Below are 20961 nucleotides of genomic sequence, written 5' to 3'. Positions count from 1 at the left end.
CTCCCTAGCTGGGGATCGAACTCATGCTGCAGAAGCTGCGGATAGCCTCATAGTGCTGTGCTTAACCCCTTGCGCCACCAAGGAGGCCCCTGCTTCCATTTTAAAAATGAGCAGATGGAGCCACAGAGAAGTTACTTCCTTAGACTCACAGAGCTAGGAAGCAGGATTTGTCGCCAGGATTTCCAAGACCTGGATCCTGAGTCTTTTCTTTGGAAGTCAGAGGAGATTTGACTCTGCATCCTGGCCAGGGCCTTGTGGGAAGAGCACCCTCTGTCTGGGTGAAGGGAGAGAGCTCTCCAGACCAGGCCCCTTCTCCAGTCTCCAACGATGCTCCAGGCTCAGGATTCTCATCCAGTTTCCCGGGAGTATTAAGCCTCATCTGACTCTTACATAATTTGTAACTCTGTTCCCACCCCCGCCCTGACGGTTTTTGTAGGTTTATATAAGGCGACTCAGTAAATACACCGCAAGACGCCGGCTCTTTCTTCGGGAAGAACTTAGATGGGCTTCAAATAGGGTCTCACCCATCACCCCTTCCTGGAACCCCCACATGCTGTTTTCCTCCCCGAGGCTTGAGCCAGCCTTTGGGTGTGCCTGCATGGGTTAACATGCACTTACATACACATGCCCACAAGTGTGCCCATGTGTGCAGATGTACACATGCTGCACAAGTCACAGCTGGAGGCACAAACATGCCTCTTAGCACACAGACATCTTCACCGTCCTTTTTCTTCTTTACAGTGAGCAAATCCTGCAAAGCTTCCTCGTGGAGGTTTTCCCTTTTCAGCAAATTGAGGAAACTTAACTCTTGAATCCCCTCCTTTTGGCCCAATCACAATTAGTGGCAGATCCATTTTATTAGAGGAAAGTCCTCAAGATTCAGTCTCCTGGCTGGCGAAAAAACACTAAACCCATGTTCCTTTTGAAACTCCATTTTTTGGTCATTTGGGGTTTTATGAGACTGCCTGCCACTGTCAGAGCTGCAGGGCCCATGGCATGGCATCCCCCAGGCTCCAGACACCTGTGCTGCATGAAGCCAGATATGCAGGTGGCCCAGATCATCAGAGGCTGCTCCCCCAAGATCAGAGCGACCTGCGAGTTGCACCAAACTATCCACGGGGCATTCTCCACATTGGGTCTTTCATTGCAGACACTTTACAGAGACTCTTAGCCCCTGGCCTGGCCTGTCTAACTGGATAAACCCTCCTAGATCAGGCACTGGGATGGCAGGGTGGGGGTGTCGAGGGTGCAGGGATACGAGGCCTCAGGAGCCAGGAAAGTTATGGATCTTTCCTAGTCAGTGACCTCTAGCCTCAATGTGTGCACCCGTGTGTATATGTCTGCAGACACAGGCACACTCGCGGGCACATGCATGCATGTAAGTGTTTGTTAACCCATGCAGGCACACCCAAAGGCTGCCTCAAGCCTCGGAGAGGAAAACAGCAGGTTTCCCAGAAGGGTAAAGAGTGAGATCCAATGTGTAGATCTCTGCTTTGGTTGGGAAACAAATACAGAACTAGTGCCCAAGATGTGAAATGCTGTTAGCTTTGCTTCTGTTCCCAAAGCGAAATAAGGTGTCAGCCATCTTCCCTCTTCTGCACTTCCCCTTCTCTGCCACCTATGGCAAAGGAGAGGAGAGAGGGAGAAATCCATCGGCGCCCTTCCTCCCCAAGGCTTCCAAGTACCAAGGTGCCCGGGTGGGGTTGGCATATGGATTAAGACGGTCTGCCTCGGTCACAAAATCCAGCCTTCCCTCCTCCATTACCCCCATCTCTCAGCGTCAGCTCCCCCCACCCCACACTCTCAGCTATCAGAGCCACCCCCTCGTATTTGCCTAGTGTGGAGGTTCTTACTGCTTCAGGACACTGTACACCCACAGGAGGCTGGGGTTCTGGGCAGCAGAGGACATCTCTTAATGAGAGGCTTCAAATACCCCTGCGCAGCTGCACTAGGAGGACATTTTCTCCATTTTAAATATCCAGGGTAATTTACACCACAAAGCCTTCTCCCAGAGGCCCGGCCCTCCCTCTAGGACGCAGCAAGCAGCTCCTTACCAGCCCTCCGGAAAAGTAGGGTCAAAACAAGCGCTTCAGGCTTCTGCCCTAGAACTAATTGTAACTAGATCAAGTCTGTCTTCCCCCCCCCCCCCAATTAAATCTTATTTGTTCACTGTTTTAATTTCACTATTTTCTCCCTTTTGGACTCAAGTCACTGGTTTTTGTTTCATCCCAGAGAAAAAAATTCAAATGTCACCGTGATTTAATTAATCTCTCAACTGCCTGGCAGGACAAAGAAAAAGGTTCCTTTCCCCTTTGGGGCCACATGCGGCACTGGAGCGCGTCCTCGGGAGCCCACGAACTGGCCCAACGGGGTTCCAGCGCGGCCAGGGGATCAAAGCGCTCGCTGCCAGGACACAAGCAGACGTCCTCCTTGGCCCCCCACCACACACACCCCCATCAGAGAGCCAGGGCGAGAAGTCGCCAGAACACCGACGGCTGCAGTTTTATTACAAGATTTCTTTCCAAAGGTAAAATCGGGTCAACAAGCGGGTTCTTCCACAACGCCCCCCAACACACCTTGTTACTCGCCCCAACCCCACCTACAGACACACACACACAACCCCTTGCGAGTGACCTCAGTCCCAAGGTACATCTCACAACCACTCCCTCCCTGCCCCGAACTTCTTTTTTTTAAAAAAATTGGGAAGTCCATCCTCTCCCCTCCCAGCACCCCGCAGCGCCCCAGCGCACACCGAGCAGAGCCGGCGAGGAAGTCCCTTCTGGCGCGGCCGCAGCGCCCCGCAGTGTCCCCAGATCCCGGCGCCCCAGGCACTTCGTTGCCGCTTGCGCTGCCCACCTTGAGGGGGTGGCAGGACCCGGGGATGGGACGAGGGTCCTGGTCCCTGCTGCGTCTCCTTCCAGTCGGGCTGGTGAGGGCGGCCGGCGGCGCTCAGTACAGCCCCAGGATGGCGGCCCCCACGTCCTTGGAGGGCCGACGCTCCTGCATCAGAAAGTTGATCATGCTCTCCGACTTGATGAGCAGGTTGCAGCCCAGGAAGAAGACGCCGAAGACCACGGTGAGCGAGAGCACGCAGAGCACCGCGATCTGCGCCACGCGCGACACCCACAGGCTGCGCTCGTCGGGCGTCAGCCCCGCGGGGACCCCGTCGCTGGCGGCCAGCGGCGCGCCCCCGGGCAGCAGCCCAGCCACGTGCCCAGTCCGTGGCTGCGGTTCCCCAGGGCGGCCCCGCCGCCGCTGCCCAGGCCGCCCGCCGCCTCCAGGCCGCTGTGGTTCAGGAAGGTCGCGTTCATGCCGGCGGGGTGCGCGGGGGTCGGCGCGCGCGGTCCGGGGCGCACAGCAGGCTCGGCGCCGGAGCTCTCGGGGACGCTCAGTCTACCTGTCAGTGGGGAGAAGAGCAAGGCGGGAGGCTCCCCCCGCGCCGGCACCCCCTCGGGCCGCTAGTCTGGGCGCCCGGCGGGAAGCTGCGGGCTGGAGCCGCGAGCAACAGGCGGCGCGGGAGCTGGGAGCGGGAGCAGCGCGCGGCGGGTGCCGGCTCAGCCGCTGCGGGCCCCGCCGCCCCTCCCCTAGCAACGGCCCCGCCCCGCCCGCCCCGCTGCCAACCCCTCCCCGCCGGGCCCCGCGTCGCCCCCTGGCACCCCGCGGCGAGCGCTGTCCCCCCAGAGCCTCGAGGCTGGAAGGGCTCGGGGATCCCGGCAGCTCCGCCCTCGGGCCGGACGTGCCTGGCGCCCTCGGGGCCACCACGGAATGTTCTGGCTGGAAAATCCGTCCCCCTAAGGCACCCATCTCGGGAGTCGGTGTTCTTAGTGAAATTCTCCCCACAGCCTGCTGCTACATCTCTCCTGGCCTCTTAATTTAAGTGCCACTAAGTCCCCCTCGACGCCAGAGGAGCAGCCCCGAGCCGCAGGCTGCCTCCCCTTCCCCTGGCGCCGAGCCTGGGGCTGCAGGGCCCCGGCGGCCGCAGCTTCGCTCTCCCCAGCCAGGAGCCGCGCGGGTGAGGACCGCGCTCTGCCGCCCGCGCGCGCCCTCGCCCCATCCCACTCGATTTTCTTTTCTCCATTCAAAAATAACACATTGGGTTCGTTTTCCTTTCCTTTTTTTCAAAGGATATTATTGCAGACTAGTCAGAAAATAGGCTTAGCAAAATGGGAATAAAGGAAAACCTTATGTGTACTCTTACCACGCCGGGGGTCGATGTCCCCCCCTTGGTGCAGAATCTTCTGGACTTTTCCTGTGCGCCTCTCTCTGTGCCAGTGCAGCCAGACTAGGGGCGCGCTCTTGGTGCCTACTGCTTTGTACGTGCTGTTTTGTAACCTTTTGTCATTTAACAGTGTATCACTTGGTAGTGATGAATATTCATCTACAACTGTGGTTTTGAATTGCTTGGAAGACTTGTTAAAACCCGGATTCCTGGGCCCAGCCCAGAGTTTCTGAATCAGGTCTGGGGAGGAGCCCCCGCAAAATGACTTCACCCTGTTCTTGGGGAGCTGAACTTTAAGAACTACTGATCTACCACAACCTCTGTGGTAAAGAAATGGTGTTTCCAGGTACAGGCTACAGTTTACTTAACCAAGGTCTTTATTTTAAGATATTTGAGTTGCTTCCTTTTCTTTTCTTTTCTTTTTTTTTTTTTTTTTTGGCATCAGAAACTATATTACCATAAAGAGCTTTGAAACGCAGTCATTGTGCAGACACTGTAATTTTTAACTTAGATTTTATTTGAAAAAGGACCTGCAGAATACAAAAATTCATCCTACCAAATTGTCCTCCAGAAATGTACCAGCTTAGACTCCAGTCCTGGGGGGAGGGGCCCCCCATCTTGGTTGGTATCATTTTTTTTCAACACATTTGCCTGCGTTTATGGGGTGGGAGATGGTTTAGCATCCTTGTATTCCTTTGCATTCTTTGTTGTGGGGAAGGAAGGAAGGAAGCATGGAGCGATCTTTGTAACAGTCCAGGACGCTGTCAGGAAGCTTGGAGTCCAGGGGTGACAGTGGATGGAAAGGGCCGGGTGAACTGGAGTGAGGGGTACAGGATGCCCCCAACATGTGAACATCTAAAAATCACCCCCACACACACACACACACCCCATTAGCAAAACACTAATTCGTGGGGGTGAAGCGAAAATAAATTATTGAGCAAATGAAATAATAAAGATTCCAGCAGAACTTCCAGCCCAGGTGCAATGAACACTCCAATGCAGGCATCATCAACAAGTTTGCTTACTTACAGCTCCTTCCCTGTCAAGATTCACTGCCAGGGCCTCAGCACTGGTGGGGCGGCCAGCCAGCTGGTCTGTCTCTCCAAGGCCATCCCCGAATGCCTGCATCTTTCCCCCCTTGCCTTGCCCCCTTGTCTGGGGACTTTGCCACAAATGGTTGTGCCTGCTGAAAAATGATGCTATCCATGTAACAGGTATGGAGATAGTTGTGTATAAAGGAACCCTTGGTCTTTAAACCTGTGCTCAGACCTTACGGGGCTACCCAGGTCTGGGACCTCATGCATAAGTAATAAAGCTTCTCTTGACCTCACCATTCCTGAAGTACTGCTAGTTCTTCCTCTGCCTGGGTAAAATGTTAGAATTCATTTCTATAAGGCGGGGGTCTGGGGGGCAGGCCTGGGAGGCTATTACAGTTCTTTCAGAGATGAAGAAACTGATGCACACACACAGAGGAAAGGTCGAGAAAAGACCTGGTCAGCCTCCTCATGCCTGGGAAAGTGACCTAGCCGAGGACATTCAGTTTTCTGGACAGGAACCTCCCTGCCAGTTCCGGTCACCCTCAGTGCCAGAACACAGGAGGATGATATAACTCTGACCTGGACATCTTGACTTTGCTCTTATCAGCTGGGATTTCTTGAGAGAACTGCTTTGTTGTGGCCTTTGTCCATCTTCCTCCTAAGACCAGCCCTTAACCTCCGAAAGACCCTGGACTTGAGTCCAGACACCTTGGGCTCCAACAAGCTGAGGTCAGGTTGTTCGCTGCAAGGAAGACTGTGGTCCAGATGAGGGGGCGGGAGAGAGGCAGTGGTGGTGGTAAGGGAGGCACCCCTCCACCAAGGGGCTTCCTCTATTGAGCACCTATTGTATGCTGAGTATGTTAAATACATTCTCACCACAGTCCTTGGGTTCAACTTCCCCTTGACAGGAGCCAGCAGAAGCTCAGATACTTCACTGACTTCCTCAGGATGCACAGCTATCAAGCATCAGGGCCAGGTTTGAACCAGATCTGCCCTGTTTCAAAGTAATGCTTGGCATTATCCCTGTCTCTCTCTCTTCTATCATCTCTGAGCAGGTTTCTCCGGATACTTGGGAGGGAGAGGAAGAAGTAGTCTATGATCTGCGAGTAGGAAGGGAAAGAGAACTTGGGCTTGTGAAAGTAAACAAAGACCACCCACGTGAGAACAAGCAAAGGCTGTTTATTCAGAGCTTGCTGCAGCGAGGGTGGCAGCCACCATTAATTGACTTTGGCAGAGACTCAAAGGCAGGCAGAGGAGTGGGTGAGCTTTATAGTGAAAAGAAGGGACAGCTTCAGGCACAGCCTGCTAGGAGGCTGGGAAAGTGTAGGTGGGCCGGCCAGAATCCAGGTATCCTCTGTGATTGGTTAGGGAAGCATATCTTATGTTCTGTCTGTCCTCCATTGGCAGTGGGGCCAAAAGTTGGAAGCTGTGTTATTGATCAAGCCCATTGGGGGCAGATCACTACTGGGCTGTGGTTGGCTTTGGGATGTTGCCACAGATCTCAAAGTTCTATTCTGATCTATGGTCTGGCCACTATCTGCACTTTAAGTCTCTCAGCCTCCTCCCCAGAGTTCAGGAGTTGGGGGCCCACATGGCCTGAACCTGGCCAGTCACGCCCTGTCCAGTAAGCCCTCCTCCTGCTCTTCTGGATCCCCTGGTCCCAGCAAATCTGGTTGTTGCTTGGCCTACGTTCTCTCTTAATTCTTATAATAACCCTGAAAAGGAAGTGTATTTGTTATTAATTGCTACATCATTTGTCCCCCAATTTGGCAAATATTAATTATCTCACAGTTTCTGAGGGCCAGCTGAGCTGGGTGGTTCTGGCTCAGGGTTTCTCATGAGGGTGTACCCAAGGAGCTGCCCAGGGCTGTGGTCACCTGGAGGCTTAACTGGGGGTGGAGGAAAGCCATCCCAGATGACCCCCTGAAACAGCCGCTGTCCTGAGGCCTCTGTCCTTGGCCTGTGGACCTTTTTTGAGGCTGCTTGAGTGTCCTCATGACATGGCTGGGTTGCTTCAGGGGCCACTCTTTTTTCATATGATTTATTTATTTATGCATACAAGAACCAGGGTGTAGATCAGAGGTGTGGGGGGGGGGTGAGAGGATTCACCAGAGACAGAGTGGGGAGCAGAAACAGGCAGACTGACTAACTGAAATACACTGCTTATGGGAGCAGCGGGCGAGACAGGAGAGGTCTGCTGCACCATGTGGGTCAGTTCCCTGGCTGGGGATCGAACTTGTGCTGCAGTGGCTAGGGACAGCTTGATAGCACTGTGTGTTTAACCCCTGTGCCACCAGGGAGACCCAGGGCTACTCTTAAAGAATGTGCTGGAAGGTAAGCAAGAGGTATAAATCACTAGGCCCCATTTGACAGATGAAAAAATGGAGGCTCAGAGAGAAAAATCCTGCCAGAAGTCAAACAGCCTGGTAGCTGGCATGACCAGAATTTAAGCCCTTTGCTGCTTTATAATCTAGCCCAAGCTCTTCCCAGCACTGTGTGTGTGGGTGGGGTGTAGGGAGGTGCTGCCTTATTAGGGAAAGTCTCCCCCCACCCCAGTCCCCAGGGCTTGGGGAAGAGGGGCACCCCAGGAGCCTAGGAAGGTGCCAGTCACAGGCTTGCCTCCTCCTGTCCTAGAGACAAGGAAGCTGGTGCCTCTGGGCCCAGTTGCCGCCCACACAGGACTATTTTTACCCTCCACCTCGGTGACAAGTCTGCGTCTCCTGGCTCTGGAAAGGCCATCTGGGCAGTCTGGAAGGGCCTCCACCCAAGGCCACCGTTTATGCCCTACTCTCTCTGCAGCTGTTCCCAGAAGGACCTGCAGCTCTCTGGAACGCCTTGGCCATCCTGGGTCATAAGACACCTCCCCCACCAAGATTTGGAGATTAATTAAACCTCCCTCATTAGTATCACTTGCTGGGTGGGCCTAGCTGAACTGTTTAAATCTGTAGCTATTTTAAATTGTTGACAAGGCTAATAAAGTGCTTTGTGCAATTTTCACAAAGATAAAAATGATTTTATTTGCACACTCAACAGTACACACACACACAGTGTAAATAAATGACCACAGTACAACGATGTACTTCAGGGAAGCCCGAGAGCCCTTCACCATCATTTATTTTCTGAAGTGGTTTTGAACAGCTCCCCCGGGATCCTGTTAACTCCATTCATTTGTTTGGCAAACTCTTCCCAGAGTGGGCAAAGGTTGCCTTCTGCCCGGTTCCTGTCCAAGTGATCTCACGTTTCACACTGGCAGAGGGGAAGTTAATAATGTTTTACTGCCTCTGGTACAGAATTAAAATAAACACAGATGGCCCTGTTCAGCCTTTGTCCCTTACGAGACTCCGGGGTTCGTGCCTGCTCCCTGCTCAGGTCACCCACACAAGGGGGCGAGCGGACACAGTCCCAGGGCAGAGCAGGCCAAAGCGGACCCGGAGCAGCAGGAGAAATGCTGTCAGTGTATGGACAGTGGGGGCGGGGCCTGGGGCCTGTGTAAGCAGCACCCATTGGAGGCCTGGCACAGGTACTACAGGTCGCGTGGAACTTCAAAACCGACGCCCCCTCTGCTGCCACCTGTCTGACTTGTGTTTTGGAAGTCATCTGTATTTTGGAGATCTGGGGTTTATTTCTGCCTCTGTCCCTCACTGGCTGTGTAGCCTGGGGTAAGTCATCCTCTCTGGTCTACACTGGCTGATTTGTCAATCAAGGGAGCCAGGAGAGATGATTGTCAATAAAACTTTGTTTATGAAAACAGGACGTGTGCTTTCTTCTTCTCTGATCCTCTGGGGCGTAGAAAGCCTGGGGCCAGGATTTGTGCCTGGCCCATCCCTAAGACCCTGCCTCCATTCCCCCATCTATAAAATGGTTAACATCTGCGCCTCCAAACTGTTCTCGGGATCAGAGTTCTGGAAGGCCTGCAGCAGAAGCGACGCTGGCCTACACAGGTTTCTTTACTCCACGATTCCGCGGGTCTTGTGAATTTCTTGGGGGGAAGCTCTTTTTGCTTTGTTTTGTTTTTTACTAACCCACATTTTATTTTGCCACTCTATACCACTCAGCCCAGTTGGGAAATGCCCTGTAACCTCCCTAAAGCCTCAGTTTCCCTCCCGTTAGAAAAGATATAATGAGGGTACCTGCCTTCTAGAATTGTTGGGAAGGTTAAATAAGGTAATGCCTAGAAACGGGCTTGGCACAGTGCCTGGCACAGAGTAAATGTTCAATAAATGCTGGTAGCTATTATTTATAATAAGGTCCTTCCTTTCCAGCGCTGACATTCTGTGCTTCCAACTGCAGCCTGTAATTAAACTCTAAAGCATCTGGCTTCCCCAGTCGAAAGAACAAGCCTGGAGGAAGGAAAGAGGAAAAGAAAGATCCTCTGGGTTGCCCATGTGTGCACCAGTCTCACTGCCAGTCACAACAGGGGAATGCAGCAGGCCCCCAATGCCTGATGACAAGCCTGGGGGAATTAGAGCTTCCCCATTTAGATTAGACATGGAGGGAGATCTGAGAGTTGGGGAGGTCAGAGGTAGGAGCTGCGCTGGGTCAGGGTCAAGCAGAAACCACAGCATCCTGCGTGGGTAGGCTGCCCTTGCCTACTGTGCTGGGCCCCTGATCCTGGCCACTTTCAGGTCTGCGTGACATGCTGGGGGACAGGCCAAGTATGCCACAGGAGGATGTTTACATTCACTTGAATGTTAGAAATACCTTTTTCTCTCTCTCCCTTCATACAGGGCAGTTTAACAGCATAGATAAGCTGATTTTAAAAGGTTCAGGCCCCACTTGCTTCAATAATAAATCCAGGAATGTAGCTTATTGCACTGGTTTCCAAACTGTGTTCCTTGTGGAACAGTTGGGTTCCACAGAGATGTTTTGTGAGTTCTGCAAAACTTTCATTTGAATGCTATAGGCACTGAAGCAGATTAAAAGAAAGGGGAAAAAAACCTGCAACCATCATCTACATCCCTAACTGACTTTCTAACAATGAAATGTACATTTGCATTTATAAAATACATTTGGTTAAAATGTCCCTCTAACCTGTTGTTTATATGAGCTCCAGCTTTCTTCCTTCTACAAGTAAACTGTATAAAATCACCGTCCCAAGAAAATGATGATTTCAAACTAGAAAGTTGAGCTTTAAGGAGCCTCACTAAATCACTGTTTGTAAATCATGGCACACTGGCTAAATGTGGCCACAACCTGATTTTGCAGATAGTTTTTTTTTTTTTTTTTCTCTCTCTTTTTTTTTTTTCTTTTTTTAAAGATTTATTTATTTATTTATACAAGCACTGGGTACAGTCAGAAGCGTGGGAGGGTGAGAGAATTCACCAGAGCCAGAGCGGGGAGCAGAGCAGGCAGAAGGACCGAAGTACACTGCTGAGGGGAGCAGCGGGCGGCAGGAGAGGTCTGCGCGCCATGTGGGACCCTCCTCTGGTGGCCGGGGAGCAGCCGGGGATTGAACCGGTGTCACAGAGGCTTTGGGCAGCTTGGCAACCCAGCACTCAACCGCTGCGCCCCCGGGGAGGCCCTGATTTTGCAGAGAGTTTTATCGGAACACAGTGATATGCATTCACTGATGCATTGTCTGTGACTGCTTTTGAGCTACAATGGCAGAATTAAATAATTGCAACAGAGCCCTTATGATCTGCAAAGTCTAGAGTCCCTGTTATCTTGCTCTTCAGAGAAAAGATTTATAATGATGAAAAATTGGACACCAACTAAATGTCCAAGAAAAGGGAATTAATCAAATTATAGCGTGTTCCTTCAGCAAAGCAAATGCAAGGCCACCACTGAAAAATGATACAGTCACACAGAGCCTCGCAAGCTCGGAACCACCTGGGGAGTCTTTAAAACTCCCGTAGCCTGAGCCCATACCAGACAAATTCAATATAACATCAATAGTGTTGTTACCCTGGGTGGGGTGTTCTAATGCAGAATTACTGTTGTAGAAAACTACTCGATGACATAGAAATATGACCACTCTCTATTGTCAAGTGAAGAAAAGTAGATTATCTAACAGCAAGGTGCTACGTAACTCCTCTTGGGTAAATTTGGTAAATTTCCACCAGACTCACATCTGTGAACAATAGATGTCGAAAAACATTGATAGTGGTCATCTCTGTTGGATGGACTGGGAGAGATTTAATTTTCTTTCTTTTGGATTATCTGTATTTTCCATATGTTCTACAAAAAAAAAATAAAAGTACAAAGAAAGATAAAGGAGTCAGCTTTTAGAGGCCATATATTTTTAACTTGGGGAAAAAAATACAGACATGAGCATCTAATCAAATGGCCCCTGGTCATTTGTGTATGCAGCATACCCTGGGGTGCTGCCGTAGCACCCAACATAGGCAAGTCCCAGCCTCGTGAAGAGACCAGGCTCTGGGAGTCAGAGAGGCGCCCCATCCTTGAAGTCTCCGGCTCCTTTGGCATTTTATGAACGCGTGATAAGTGTGCCCAACTCACAGGGTCACAGGTGTGAGTGCACAGAGTTGCCCCACGAAGGTCACTTCTTTCTCCATAGCTGCTCTCAGAGTCAGAACCTGCGGCCCAAGTTCACCCACAGCTGCAGGTGCTTGGAGCTGCTGCAGCCATGATGGTGGGCAGCTACCACTCATGGCTTTGGCTTGGAATCGCTGCTGGCCCCAGATTCACCCGTGCAGCCTAGGAGACCCTGGCTTCACACAACGTGTTGACCTGCTAACAACACAGCGGTATGGACGCTCCCCAGAATGGACCCATCTGCATGAAGACGGGCTTTCTGTCTCCCTAGGACTGCTCGCCAGGACTGCTCGCTTTTATAAGAAGTGGTGGTCACACATGGAGGCCCTACCTGTGCCTGGACTGACATCTACCTCTTAGCATCAGCTCTGTGGGGCACCACAGAAGGGTACCGTCCCTTGGTGCCTCCCCTGGAGGATCCAGCTTCATGGTCCCAGGTGCAACCGTTCAGATCCAAGGGAAAGGATATTCTGAAGAGAAACTGCTGGAGGATTCCGCTCACCCATGGACCTCAGACACGAGTTATCTGCTCAGCAGGATGCTTTGGCTATCTTTGGCCATGAACTTGTGCTGAGTTCCTGGGCCTGCATCCTGCTCAGGACTCCACTAGGGATGAGGTACTGCTGCCTATGGGTACAAATGAACAATGCCACTGGGTTGCTGTAGGTCGCCTGCCCCTCAGTTCCTTGCTGTCCTCTGCCCACATGGCCTCCAAACACCGTGACCATGAATGCTTCAACCTCCAGCACAGAACTTCACGCTTTTCTATAAATGCTCAACAAATAACTGGGGAGAACTTCCCTTCTGAACCATCACAAGTATTTAGAATTCTCTTGAACATCAGGAGCTTTCTCTCCAGAAGGAAAACTAAAATACCCACCACCTGCTACCAACACCAACCATTTTAACACATGAGTTAGTTAATGCCCCAGCCCCAAGGAGCAAGAAAGACAATTCATTAAAATGACAACTATGGACTCATAGGCTGCTACGTTGGTGTCAAATCTGGATTCGAATCTTTGCTCAACCTCCTGCTAGCTCTGTGACTTGAGGTGAGTGACTTCACCTCCTTACAAGTAATTTTGCAACAGTGCTGTAAGGATGAAATGAATCTCTGTGTGCACTGTTTAGCATCCATCCTCACACACTGGGAAGACTCAACAATAGGTGCTAGCAAGTGTTTTTATTGGGAGAGACCCATCGTAGCATCCCACAGGTGCTCCACCATCCGGTCCCCACCCTTCATCAAACCTCCTCTCCTCCCCCACGCCCTTAGAGAAATTATCTTCTTGGCTTCATTCTTGTTGGCTAAGCCTGTGAAGTTGTAACATCTGATAATGGAAACCTGCCCTGTTTTATAATAGTGGGCTTCAGGCAAGGTGGAGGGCCAATCCAGAGGGTACCCTGAGCCTTGGGGGTCTTCCAAAGGCACTGGAGGATCATAACCCTTTGGTGCCATTTCTGTCTACTCCAAATCAGCCCTGTGAATGATACACACCTGCTGTGGCTGCTGCCCCACCAGAGACAGGACACCCCTTCCACCCCTTTGTAGGTGGCACAGGGAGGTGTGTTAGTGTTGAGAGACTAACAGGGTGGAATCTGAAGTCAGAGACTACAACCCAAAGGTTAGGGTTAGCTCCGTTAGGGTGTATTAATGCCCATCTCCTAGGCTAGAATTCCCAGGAAGGAATTCTTGTGTTGGTGCTCTGCAACCAATGTGAGCCACTACTGGCCTCTAGTGGCCATAGAACATATCGCACAAAGGGTTGGCCTATGGGAGAAATTTTCCCCACTTTGGAATCGACCTGATGCTGCGCTCTCAACCAGCACAGGCTGACACTCCCTTTTCATAAAATACAACACGTTTTGTGTGTTGATAGTAATTTTGAAGATTTTAAGCAGCTTTATTGAGTCATGGACATATAAGTGACACATATTTGTAGGTTCAGTTGGATCATTTTTGACATGTGTGTCCACCCATGAAATAAACCATCCTCACAATCAAGGGAGAGACCTCTCCATCATCCCTCAAACTCTCCTTGCACCCCTTTGTAATCTCTCCCTCCACCCCTTCCAGCTCACCCCATCTTCAAGCAACTACTAATTTGCTATGAGTTGTTATAGATGAGTTTACATTTTCTAGAACTTTCTGTAAATAGAATGCCCTCCTTTTTGCCTGAGTAATATTCCGTATGAATGTACCAAGATTTGTTTATCCATTCAAAATGATAGCAAAGTTTTCACTCAATATAATGTCCTAACAATAATAGGTAAGAGAAACTAAAGGAAAGTAACCAAACAAGAGGTAAGTTCCATGTAAGTGCTCAGTGATGACACTGGGCATATGGTGACATCATCGGGGGCTTCACCTATTCTTTTTTTTTTAAATTTTGTTTAAAAGATTTATTTATGTATACCAGTACTGGGGTATAAACCAGGTTGAGGGGGGTGAGAGGATTCACCATAGAGAGTAGGGAGAACAGGCAGATCCACTGAAATACACAACTGAGGGGAGCAGTGGGCGAGACAGGAGAGGTCTGCCCCACCATGTGGGTTGCTCCGAGGCCGACGGGGATTGAAATGGCACTGCAGAGGCTGCGGACAGCTTCACAGTGCTGCGCTCAACCATCTGCGCCACCAGTGAGGCCCATAGTCTTCAGATAGATACCTAGAAGTGAAATTAATGGATCACATGATAGTTCTAATTTTAATTTTTTGAGGAACTTTCATACTATTGTTTTTGTAGCAGCTGCACCAATTTATACAACACAGTGGGAAAATGTTCCTTTTCCTCTAAAACCTCATCAGTGCTTGTTTCTTGTCTTTTTGTTTCTTTCTCTGTTACATGAATGGTGTTTTTGGACTGGACCACCGTGGAATTTTGCCAGTCTATCAATTACCCTGACTCTTTCACTAAGGACCACTTTGGTTTTTCCAAGGTGCGTTTGCATTTCACTTGTCTGGCATTTCACAGCGCAACCATAGACACTTTGCTAAAGCAAATACATAGACTTCTTTCTTACCCTGTATACTAGGGGGCAGCACTGGCACTTCTCTGTCTTGCTCAGGGCGGAGTATAATTTTTGGGAAGTGTTAGCGATGCCTTTAAGGCAACAAAGGCTTTAGAAACTTTTACTAATAGTATGACCTTCAGTTATATTTACCTCCTTGGATGAACTACCAGCTGACTTATTATTAAAAGCTCCTGTTGTCTGTGGTAACCCTTGGCTTTAAAGTGGCCTGTCCTAGCAAGGAACTCATTCCAGGAACTTTGAAGAATTTAGTTACCCAACCCTGGTGCTACAGAGAAGAATCTGAAGTGCATGGCAAGTGTGGGAGGTCATATAATATTTAGGTTCTGTAGCCTGTGTTTCTTTTCTTTCTTCCTTTTTTTTTTTTTTTTTAAAGATTTATTTATGTATACAGGCACTGGGTACAGTCAGAAGCACGGGAGGGTGAGAGGATTCACCAGAGTCAGAGCAGGGAGCAGAACAGGCAGACTGACGAAGTACACTGCTGAGGGGCGAAGCGGGCGCGTCAGGAGAGGTCTGTGCACCATGTGGGACCCTCGCCCAGCATCCGGGGATCGAACTGGTGCTGCAGAGGCTGCGGGCAGCTTCGCAGCCCAGCGCTCAACCACTGCACCACCAGGGGAGGCCCTAGCCTGTGTTTTTTAACTCCATATTTAACATGACACCCTAATATTTCCCCCAGAATTCAGCCAATTGAGTATGTTATGCTTATCATTCTTATACTTTGGTTCTTCCTGTTTTCCTTGGAAATGTGTCTCTTGTATATTCCTAACCTGTTGAACTGAATGCTCAGTTCATTTGCTTTCATCTAATTGAATGAAAGCAGTTAAGGGTATGAATTTACCTCTAAATACAGCTTGTGGTAAATTTCAGAATCTTGATAAGTACCTGTCATTTTCATTGTTTTGTAAGCCTGTTATTCCAGATTTTATTTTGACCCAATAATTATTCAGCAGGTCATTGTTTCACAGATGTCCACTCACTCTGACAGACAGGTGTCCTTGGTTGCAAGGAACCAAAACTTAGCTCAAATTTGTCTATTCAGGAAGGGACATTTATTGAATCACAGGACAGTGGTAAAGAGAAGTGTGTGGTTAGGTCTCAGGAAGGGTGGACTTTGGGACTGGAATCCTGCCTGCACTCCACTCCACTCCACCTCACGCCCACAGGATTCTAAAGTGGTCACCCTCTGGCCCCACACTCAGGTTTCCTGTGAGAAGCTAAGCTGCCCCACTTGGTTTTAATTCAAAATATCCAGGTTGTGGCACTGGCACACCCTGTCACCTGGGGGGTAGAGCCTTGTGGCAACCCCAAAAAAGCCGTCATGTGCCCAGCAGGGAAGGAAGGAAGGCAGACAGAACAGCCAGAGCACTTCCCCGTTCCACCCTGTGGTGCTTGTCTCCACTCTCCCTATCCTTCCAGGCCCATCGGCCTTTTCTGCCTAGAGCTCGCATAGGCCTCAAGGCCGAGCCAATTTACATGGTTAAGACACAGGTTTTTCCAAGAGGGTGGTGATGTCACAGAACCAGGGTTCCAGAAGGCACCTTCTTTAGAACATGAGGAGCTGTGAATGGGGCAGGGCTTGAGTATATAGTTTATGAGGAAGTAGAGGCTCCTGCTCCAAAGGGCTTTGTTCTACAGATTCTCATATAAAACCCTGGACTGGCAAGGACCTGAAGTCAGAGAGGGATAGGAGAAAGGTAAGCTTCAGGAGGGGACATGGGAATGCACCTGCCAGAACCCCTGTCTGCACCAAAGGAACCCCAAGAGGGCACATCATGGGAAGAGATGGAGCTCCCTGCTTTCTGCGGCTCAGCACTGCGGGTTTGGGAAGGAACTTACCCAGTCAGGATGGGTAGGACTGCATGAGACACACTAAGGCTAAGAAATTACTTGTTACTTCTCTGAAATTGTAACCTTCTGGGAATGGTGGGCAAACAGCTAGGTGGGAAGCCCTGAGTGAGAGAAGATACTTTGTTGCTCCCTCCAGATTCCTCAGGCTCTCAGAAAAGACCAGCAAGAAGTCTGCTAAGACACCCTGATAAACACAGGATCAACTGCACCTTCTCCCCATGAAGGATGATGAGGGCGCTGCTCATCTGCCTGGTCAGCTATCTCGCCACCACAAACCAGGCCATCTTCATCAAGCGCTGTGACTTGGCCAAGGTGCTGCATGAGGAGGAGGTAGAAGGACTTGAGGGCTACACCCTGAGCGACTGTGAGTGCCCCCCCCTTTTCCCCTCCTGGCCAAGCCCTGTGTCACTATCTTTCTGTTTCTCAGATTCCTCGTTCAAAGCCAAGTTCAAGAACAGCTGTCCTCAACAGGTCTTTCTCAGTTTCCCATAGTCACTCAACAGTTACACTAATTGAGCACTTATTTGTACTAGGAACTACTGTAGGTGCTGGGGATATCAACAGAGCCCCCTCCCTCATGGTAGTCACGTCCTAGGAGAAGAGACAAACCATAAACAAACACATATGCATGAGAAATACTTCCTGGGAGTGATAAATGGTGTACAGAAAAATAAAGCGGGGGGTTGGGGGGAATGGTGGGCAACACTGTTGTAGAAGGGGAAGTCAAGAAGGGCCTCCCTGAGGAGGTGACATTGAGCTAAATAAAACAAAGTTCCTGGTCACCTAAATGCTTGGGGGAAGAGCACTCCAGGCAGAGGGGGAACAGCCAGTACACACGCCTCCATCCTGCTCCAAGGTAGTGGTAGTGAGTCAAGGTAGTGGCCAGAATTTGTGCATACCTGTCTCATATCTTCTCCTTTCATCTTGCTTTTTGGTTTATTTTGGTACTTATAGTCATTCTCGGACTATACACCCCTTGAAGCAAGCACCTGTATTTGACCCTCACCTGTAAATGTCTCTCACTGGGCTTTGCACAGCTCCTGGCACACCTAAGGTGGCGGTTAGATGTAGAAAGCATGGATGGACAGATGAGTGGTTGTACTGAAGGGGGGGAGATGGGGAGAGGATGAGCGAAGCTCATGGGGACTTCTAGCCCCATCAGACGTCTGAGGCCTGGTTCCCTTCTTCTGATTCCTCATCTCCCGTTCTCTTCCATCTCTCTTCTCCCTCAGCATGGCCTCTAAAAACCCTCTCCTCCCTGTCCTCAGGGCTCTGCCTGGCTTCTGTGGAAAGCAACTTCAACCTATCAAAGGTAAATGAAAATGCAGACGGCAGCTTTGACTATGGCATCTTCCAGATCAACAGCCACTACTGGTGCAACGACTTCCGGAGTCACTCAGAAAACATTTGTCACATGGACTGTGAAGGTCTGGCCAGGGCCCCAGGGTGGGAGAGGTGAGAGAGGACCAGAAGCTATGCCCAGAATGTTGTTTCCCTTTTACAGCCTGGGAAGGCCTCTAGAGGGATGGTTCAGGGAGCCAGGGACTCCCCTTCCTAAGCAGAGGGCCCGATGAATGGCCTCCATGCTGTCCCGTTAGGAGACTGCAGTGAGCAGGGTCCAGAAAGGCCCTGCCCGACCAGTACGAGCAGGGTGGGGCAATAGTCAACGTTTATTAAGCACATGCTACGTGCCAAGCCCTTGACATACAGAGCTCACTTCATCCAACTTCCCCACAGTAGAAACTAGTGTGATCCCCACTTCACAGAGGAATAAACTGAGGCCCATAGAATTATTCACATGTTACTATTATTCAGGGCCATACTAGAGGCCCTGGCGGCTCAGCTCTCCCCACTAAGAGGTACTGTCTTTGGCTAAGGGACTGATCAGAAGCCAAGAGCAAATTTCCTACCTGGGGGTGAATCTAGGAGGCTCCAGGCTCTGATCAGTGTCCTGGGGCTCCTTGCTGAGGACCCTCCTCAGTAGGTGGGGTCTTACCTTAGTCTCTCTGCTGCCTGTTTTGACATTTCCTTTCCCTAGAAACCCCCAAACTTTGGGTGAACCAATATCTGCTATGACACAAACAGGCCCAAAGCAGTTCTTCTGTTCCCTTCGCCCCCACCCCTGGCCACCCCCAGCCTCCAGCAGTCATTATAGGGGTGTCTAAAAGAGCCTCTGGGAGGGAGCCCTTGACTAATCTGGAAGTGCTCAGCTCTGGGCGGGGCGAGCCTGTTTGGGGGGGCTGCCCTGTATGTTCTCACCCATCTTCTCTTTCTCCCTTTCAGATATACTGAGCCCCACTCTGCTCCCATCCATCAACTGTGCAAAAAAGATTGTGTCTAAAACAGGAGGGATGAAGAACTGGTGAGGACGACACTGTAGAACTAAGTTAGTGGGCAAAGCCCCAAGCAGGATGCAGTGACAGAGAAAGGGGTGGTGGCAAGGACTCCTTTGCAAAGTCGAGAGAAGCGCAGGACCATGGCGGGGCTTAGAATTCAGACTCAGAAGGCCTGGGACCTGGTTCTTTCTCTCCTATCACAAACAACAAAACTCATTCAGCTGCAGTAACAGAACTTAAACTCGCTAAGGTGGATTTTATTCTGAGACAACCAGGTATCTTGCTGAGTCCACACAAGGGTTCAGCTGGGTCTCTGGAAGAGAATGGAAACAGGGCGGAAAAATGCCAGCAAACTTTCCACCAAGTTTCTGCCTCTCTGGGGGTATAGGCATCACTGTGCTCTCTGCGGATGAGTTTGCTTGACTCCCCAGTCAACGAGACAGACTACAGCCACCCCAAGTTTAGGGGCTAGTGTTTGAAGCAACCGTAGGGACTGGCTAGGCTCAGTTTCAGTTCAAGTGCCTGAGATAGAAATCTGATGGGTTCAGCTTAGACCCTGTGGGGCGCCCCCCTTGTTTCATCAGCTGTAGGCACAAGGGCAATTACGTCATGCAATCATGGAGGCCAAGAGGCCTTCTTTATGTAATTGACAGCAACATTTTCTATAATAAGTGTGTGTCTTATTGGCCAGACACCCCCAAAAGTGGTGGTGGTGGTCACCACCATGTCACCTTTCCAAGCTGAATAAATAAATAATGCAAATGGTTTCTTCTCCAAGTGACAATGGAAGGAATTGAGTGCCTCACCTTCTCTAACAACACCATGCAAAGCAGGAACATGTTGACCACTAGGACTGACCTTTTCTGCAGGAGAGTAGAGCTTGCACCTGGCATTTTTTTCCCCAGCAACTCTCAGCCCTGTAATAAAATAGCATGCGCTCCCTTCAGAGGAAGATGAGGACTTGAGAGAATGTGAAGGCATCCTGAAGGGGGAAAAGGGCAAACGCCTTGGATTAGGGGAATGTAAAGGAAGAATCAGAAGGGTCAGGGCAGGACAGACCACAGAGCTAGGCATGAAAGGGACTCTGGTCATGCCTCTGCATAAGAGACTCTCGAAGAGTCCATCTTGTTTGTGGAGAAGCAGCTACTGCATGGGAAGCAAGAACCAACCTCTTTTCTCTCCACAGGGTAGAATGGAGGTTGCACTGTGCAGGTCGGCCACTTTCCTACTGGATGACAGGGTGCCATCTGGGATGAGACAGGGTGCAGGCCTGCTGTGGAGTCATTCCTGAACTCCTTTCCTCACCAGGGAACTCTTCATTTCTCCCTCTTGCCTCACTCCAATGTTGTTTTCTTCCCTTCCCATTTACAAATCAGACTGACCAGAGCACCAGGAATAAGGGGTTTTCTAGGGCTTCCTTCTTGTTCCCATTCAGGTCCAGGTCCCTCATTCCTGACTGCCACTTGCAAACCAAGAGGACCACAGTGAAGAAGTTTGTATGGTTTGGGAACTATTAAAATGTTCCTTGTGCAAATAATTGTTAATTGTTCATTATTTGTTTCATGTACATTTCAGTGCCTAATATAGCAGGAGCATGCTAAGTACTAGCATAAGAAAAAAACCCTATTGTTCTTGAGGTGTTTGTGATGTAGGTGAAGCAGAGAAATATATGAAAAATGACAATGGATATGGACAGGTAATAAAATCTACCATTATTGGTTTAAAACAGTATCAGGAGCGGAGTAATTCCCCTCAAATCCCCCTTTTTGAAGTAAAGAGAAAACTTAGTAGGTAATGGGTGGAGCTCAGGGTCTGGTATTAAGGTGGGGAAACTGGCCATGGGGCAAGAAATGGTGTCAGGTGCCAATGATTTGGGAATGCTTTGGGAGAATGGGCTAGATTCTAGATGATAAAGACATCTCTGGATAGCATCTAATTTGCTTGGAAGGTGCTGATGTCGGGGAGAGCCTACCTGAGGACAACACAAG

General features: G+C 50.2%; 2 protein-coding genes across 3 annotated transcripts; one reads left to right on the top strand and one right to left on the bottom strand.

Annotated features, from left to right (window-relative positions):
- Positions 1-2914: 2914 nt before the first annotated feature.
- On the bottom strand, positions 2915-3311 carry RPRML (reprimo like). The gene is given in 2 exon segments (XM_037495443.1): positions 2915-3191; positions 3194-3311. Coding segments are annotated over 2 exon segments (360 nt in total). The 3' UTR covers positions 2915-2949.
- A 12666-nt stretch (positions 3312-15977) lies between these two features.
- On the top strand, positions 15978-20508 carry LYZL6 (lysozyme like 6). Of its 2 annotated transcripts, none has more exons than XM_037492861.2 (6): positions 15978-15995; positions 16425-16483; positions 16774-17001; positions 17906-18064; positions 18921-18999; positions 20160-20508. In XM_037492861.2, the coding sequence occupies exons 3-6, from the start codon at positions 16863-16865 to the stop codon at positions 20227-20229; spliced, it is 447 nt and encodes a 148-aa protein (XP_037348758.1). In that variant the 5' UTR covers positions 15978-15995; positions 16425-16483; positions 16774-16862; the 3' UTR covers positions 20230-20508. The 2 variants fall into 2 exon arrangements, with proteins under 2 accessions (XP_037348758.1, XP_054544942.1); XM_054688967.1 differs by lacking the exon at positions 15978-15995 and adding an exon at positions 16024-16041.
- The last annotated feature ends 453 nt before the right edge of the window (positions 20509-20961 follow it).

Source organism: Talpa occidentalis, unplaced genomic scaffold (assembly GCF_014898055.3).
Source record: "Talpa occidentalis isolate TD23 unplaced genomic scaffold, MPIMG_talOcc4v2.1 talOcc4.7, whole genome shotgun sequence".
NCBI classification, from domain to species: Eukaryota; Metazoa; Chordata; class Mammalia; order Eulipotyphla; family Talpidae; genus Talpa; species Talpa occidentalis.
Note: the sequence above shows the minus strand (reverse complement) of the source record. Positions and strands in the feature narration are given on the sequence as shown.

What these genes read in the sequence shown, in the direction of transcription:
- LYZL6 (XM_037492861.2), top strand. Translation starts at nt 16,863, where the DNA reads ATGATGAGGGCGCTGCTCATCTGCCTGGTCAGCTATCTCGCCACCACA. An exon ending in TTGTCACATGGACTGTGAAG is followed by an intron (nt 18,065 to 18,920) that starts GTCTGGCCAGGG and finishes TCTCCCTTTCAG; the next exon opens with ATATACTGAGCCCCACTCTG. An exon ending in ACAGGAGGGATGAAGAACTG is followed by an intron (nt 19,000 to 20,159) that starts GTGAGGACGACA and finishes TTCTCTCCACAG; the next exon opens with GGTAGAATGGAGGTTGCACT.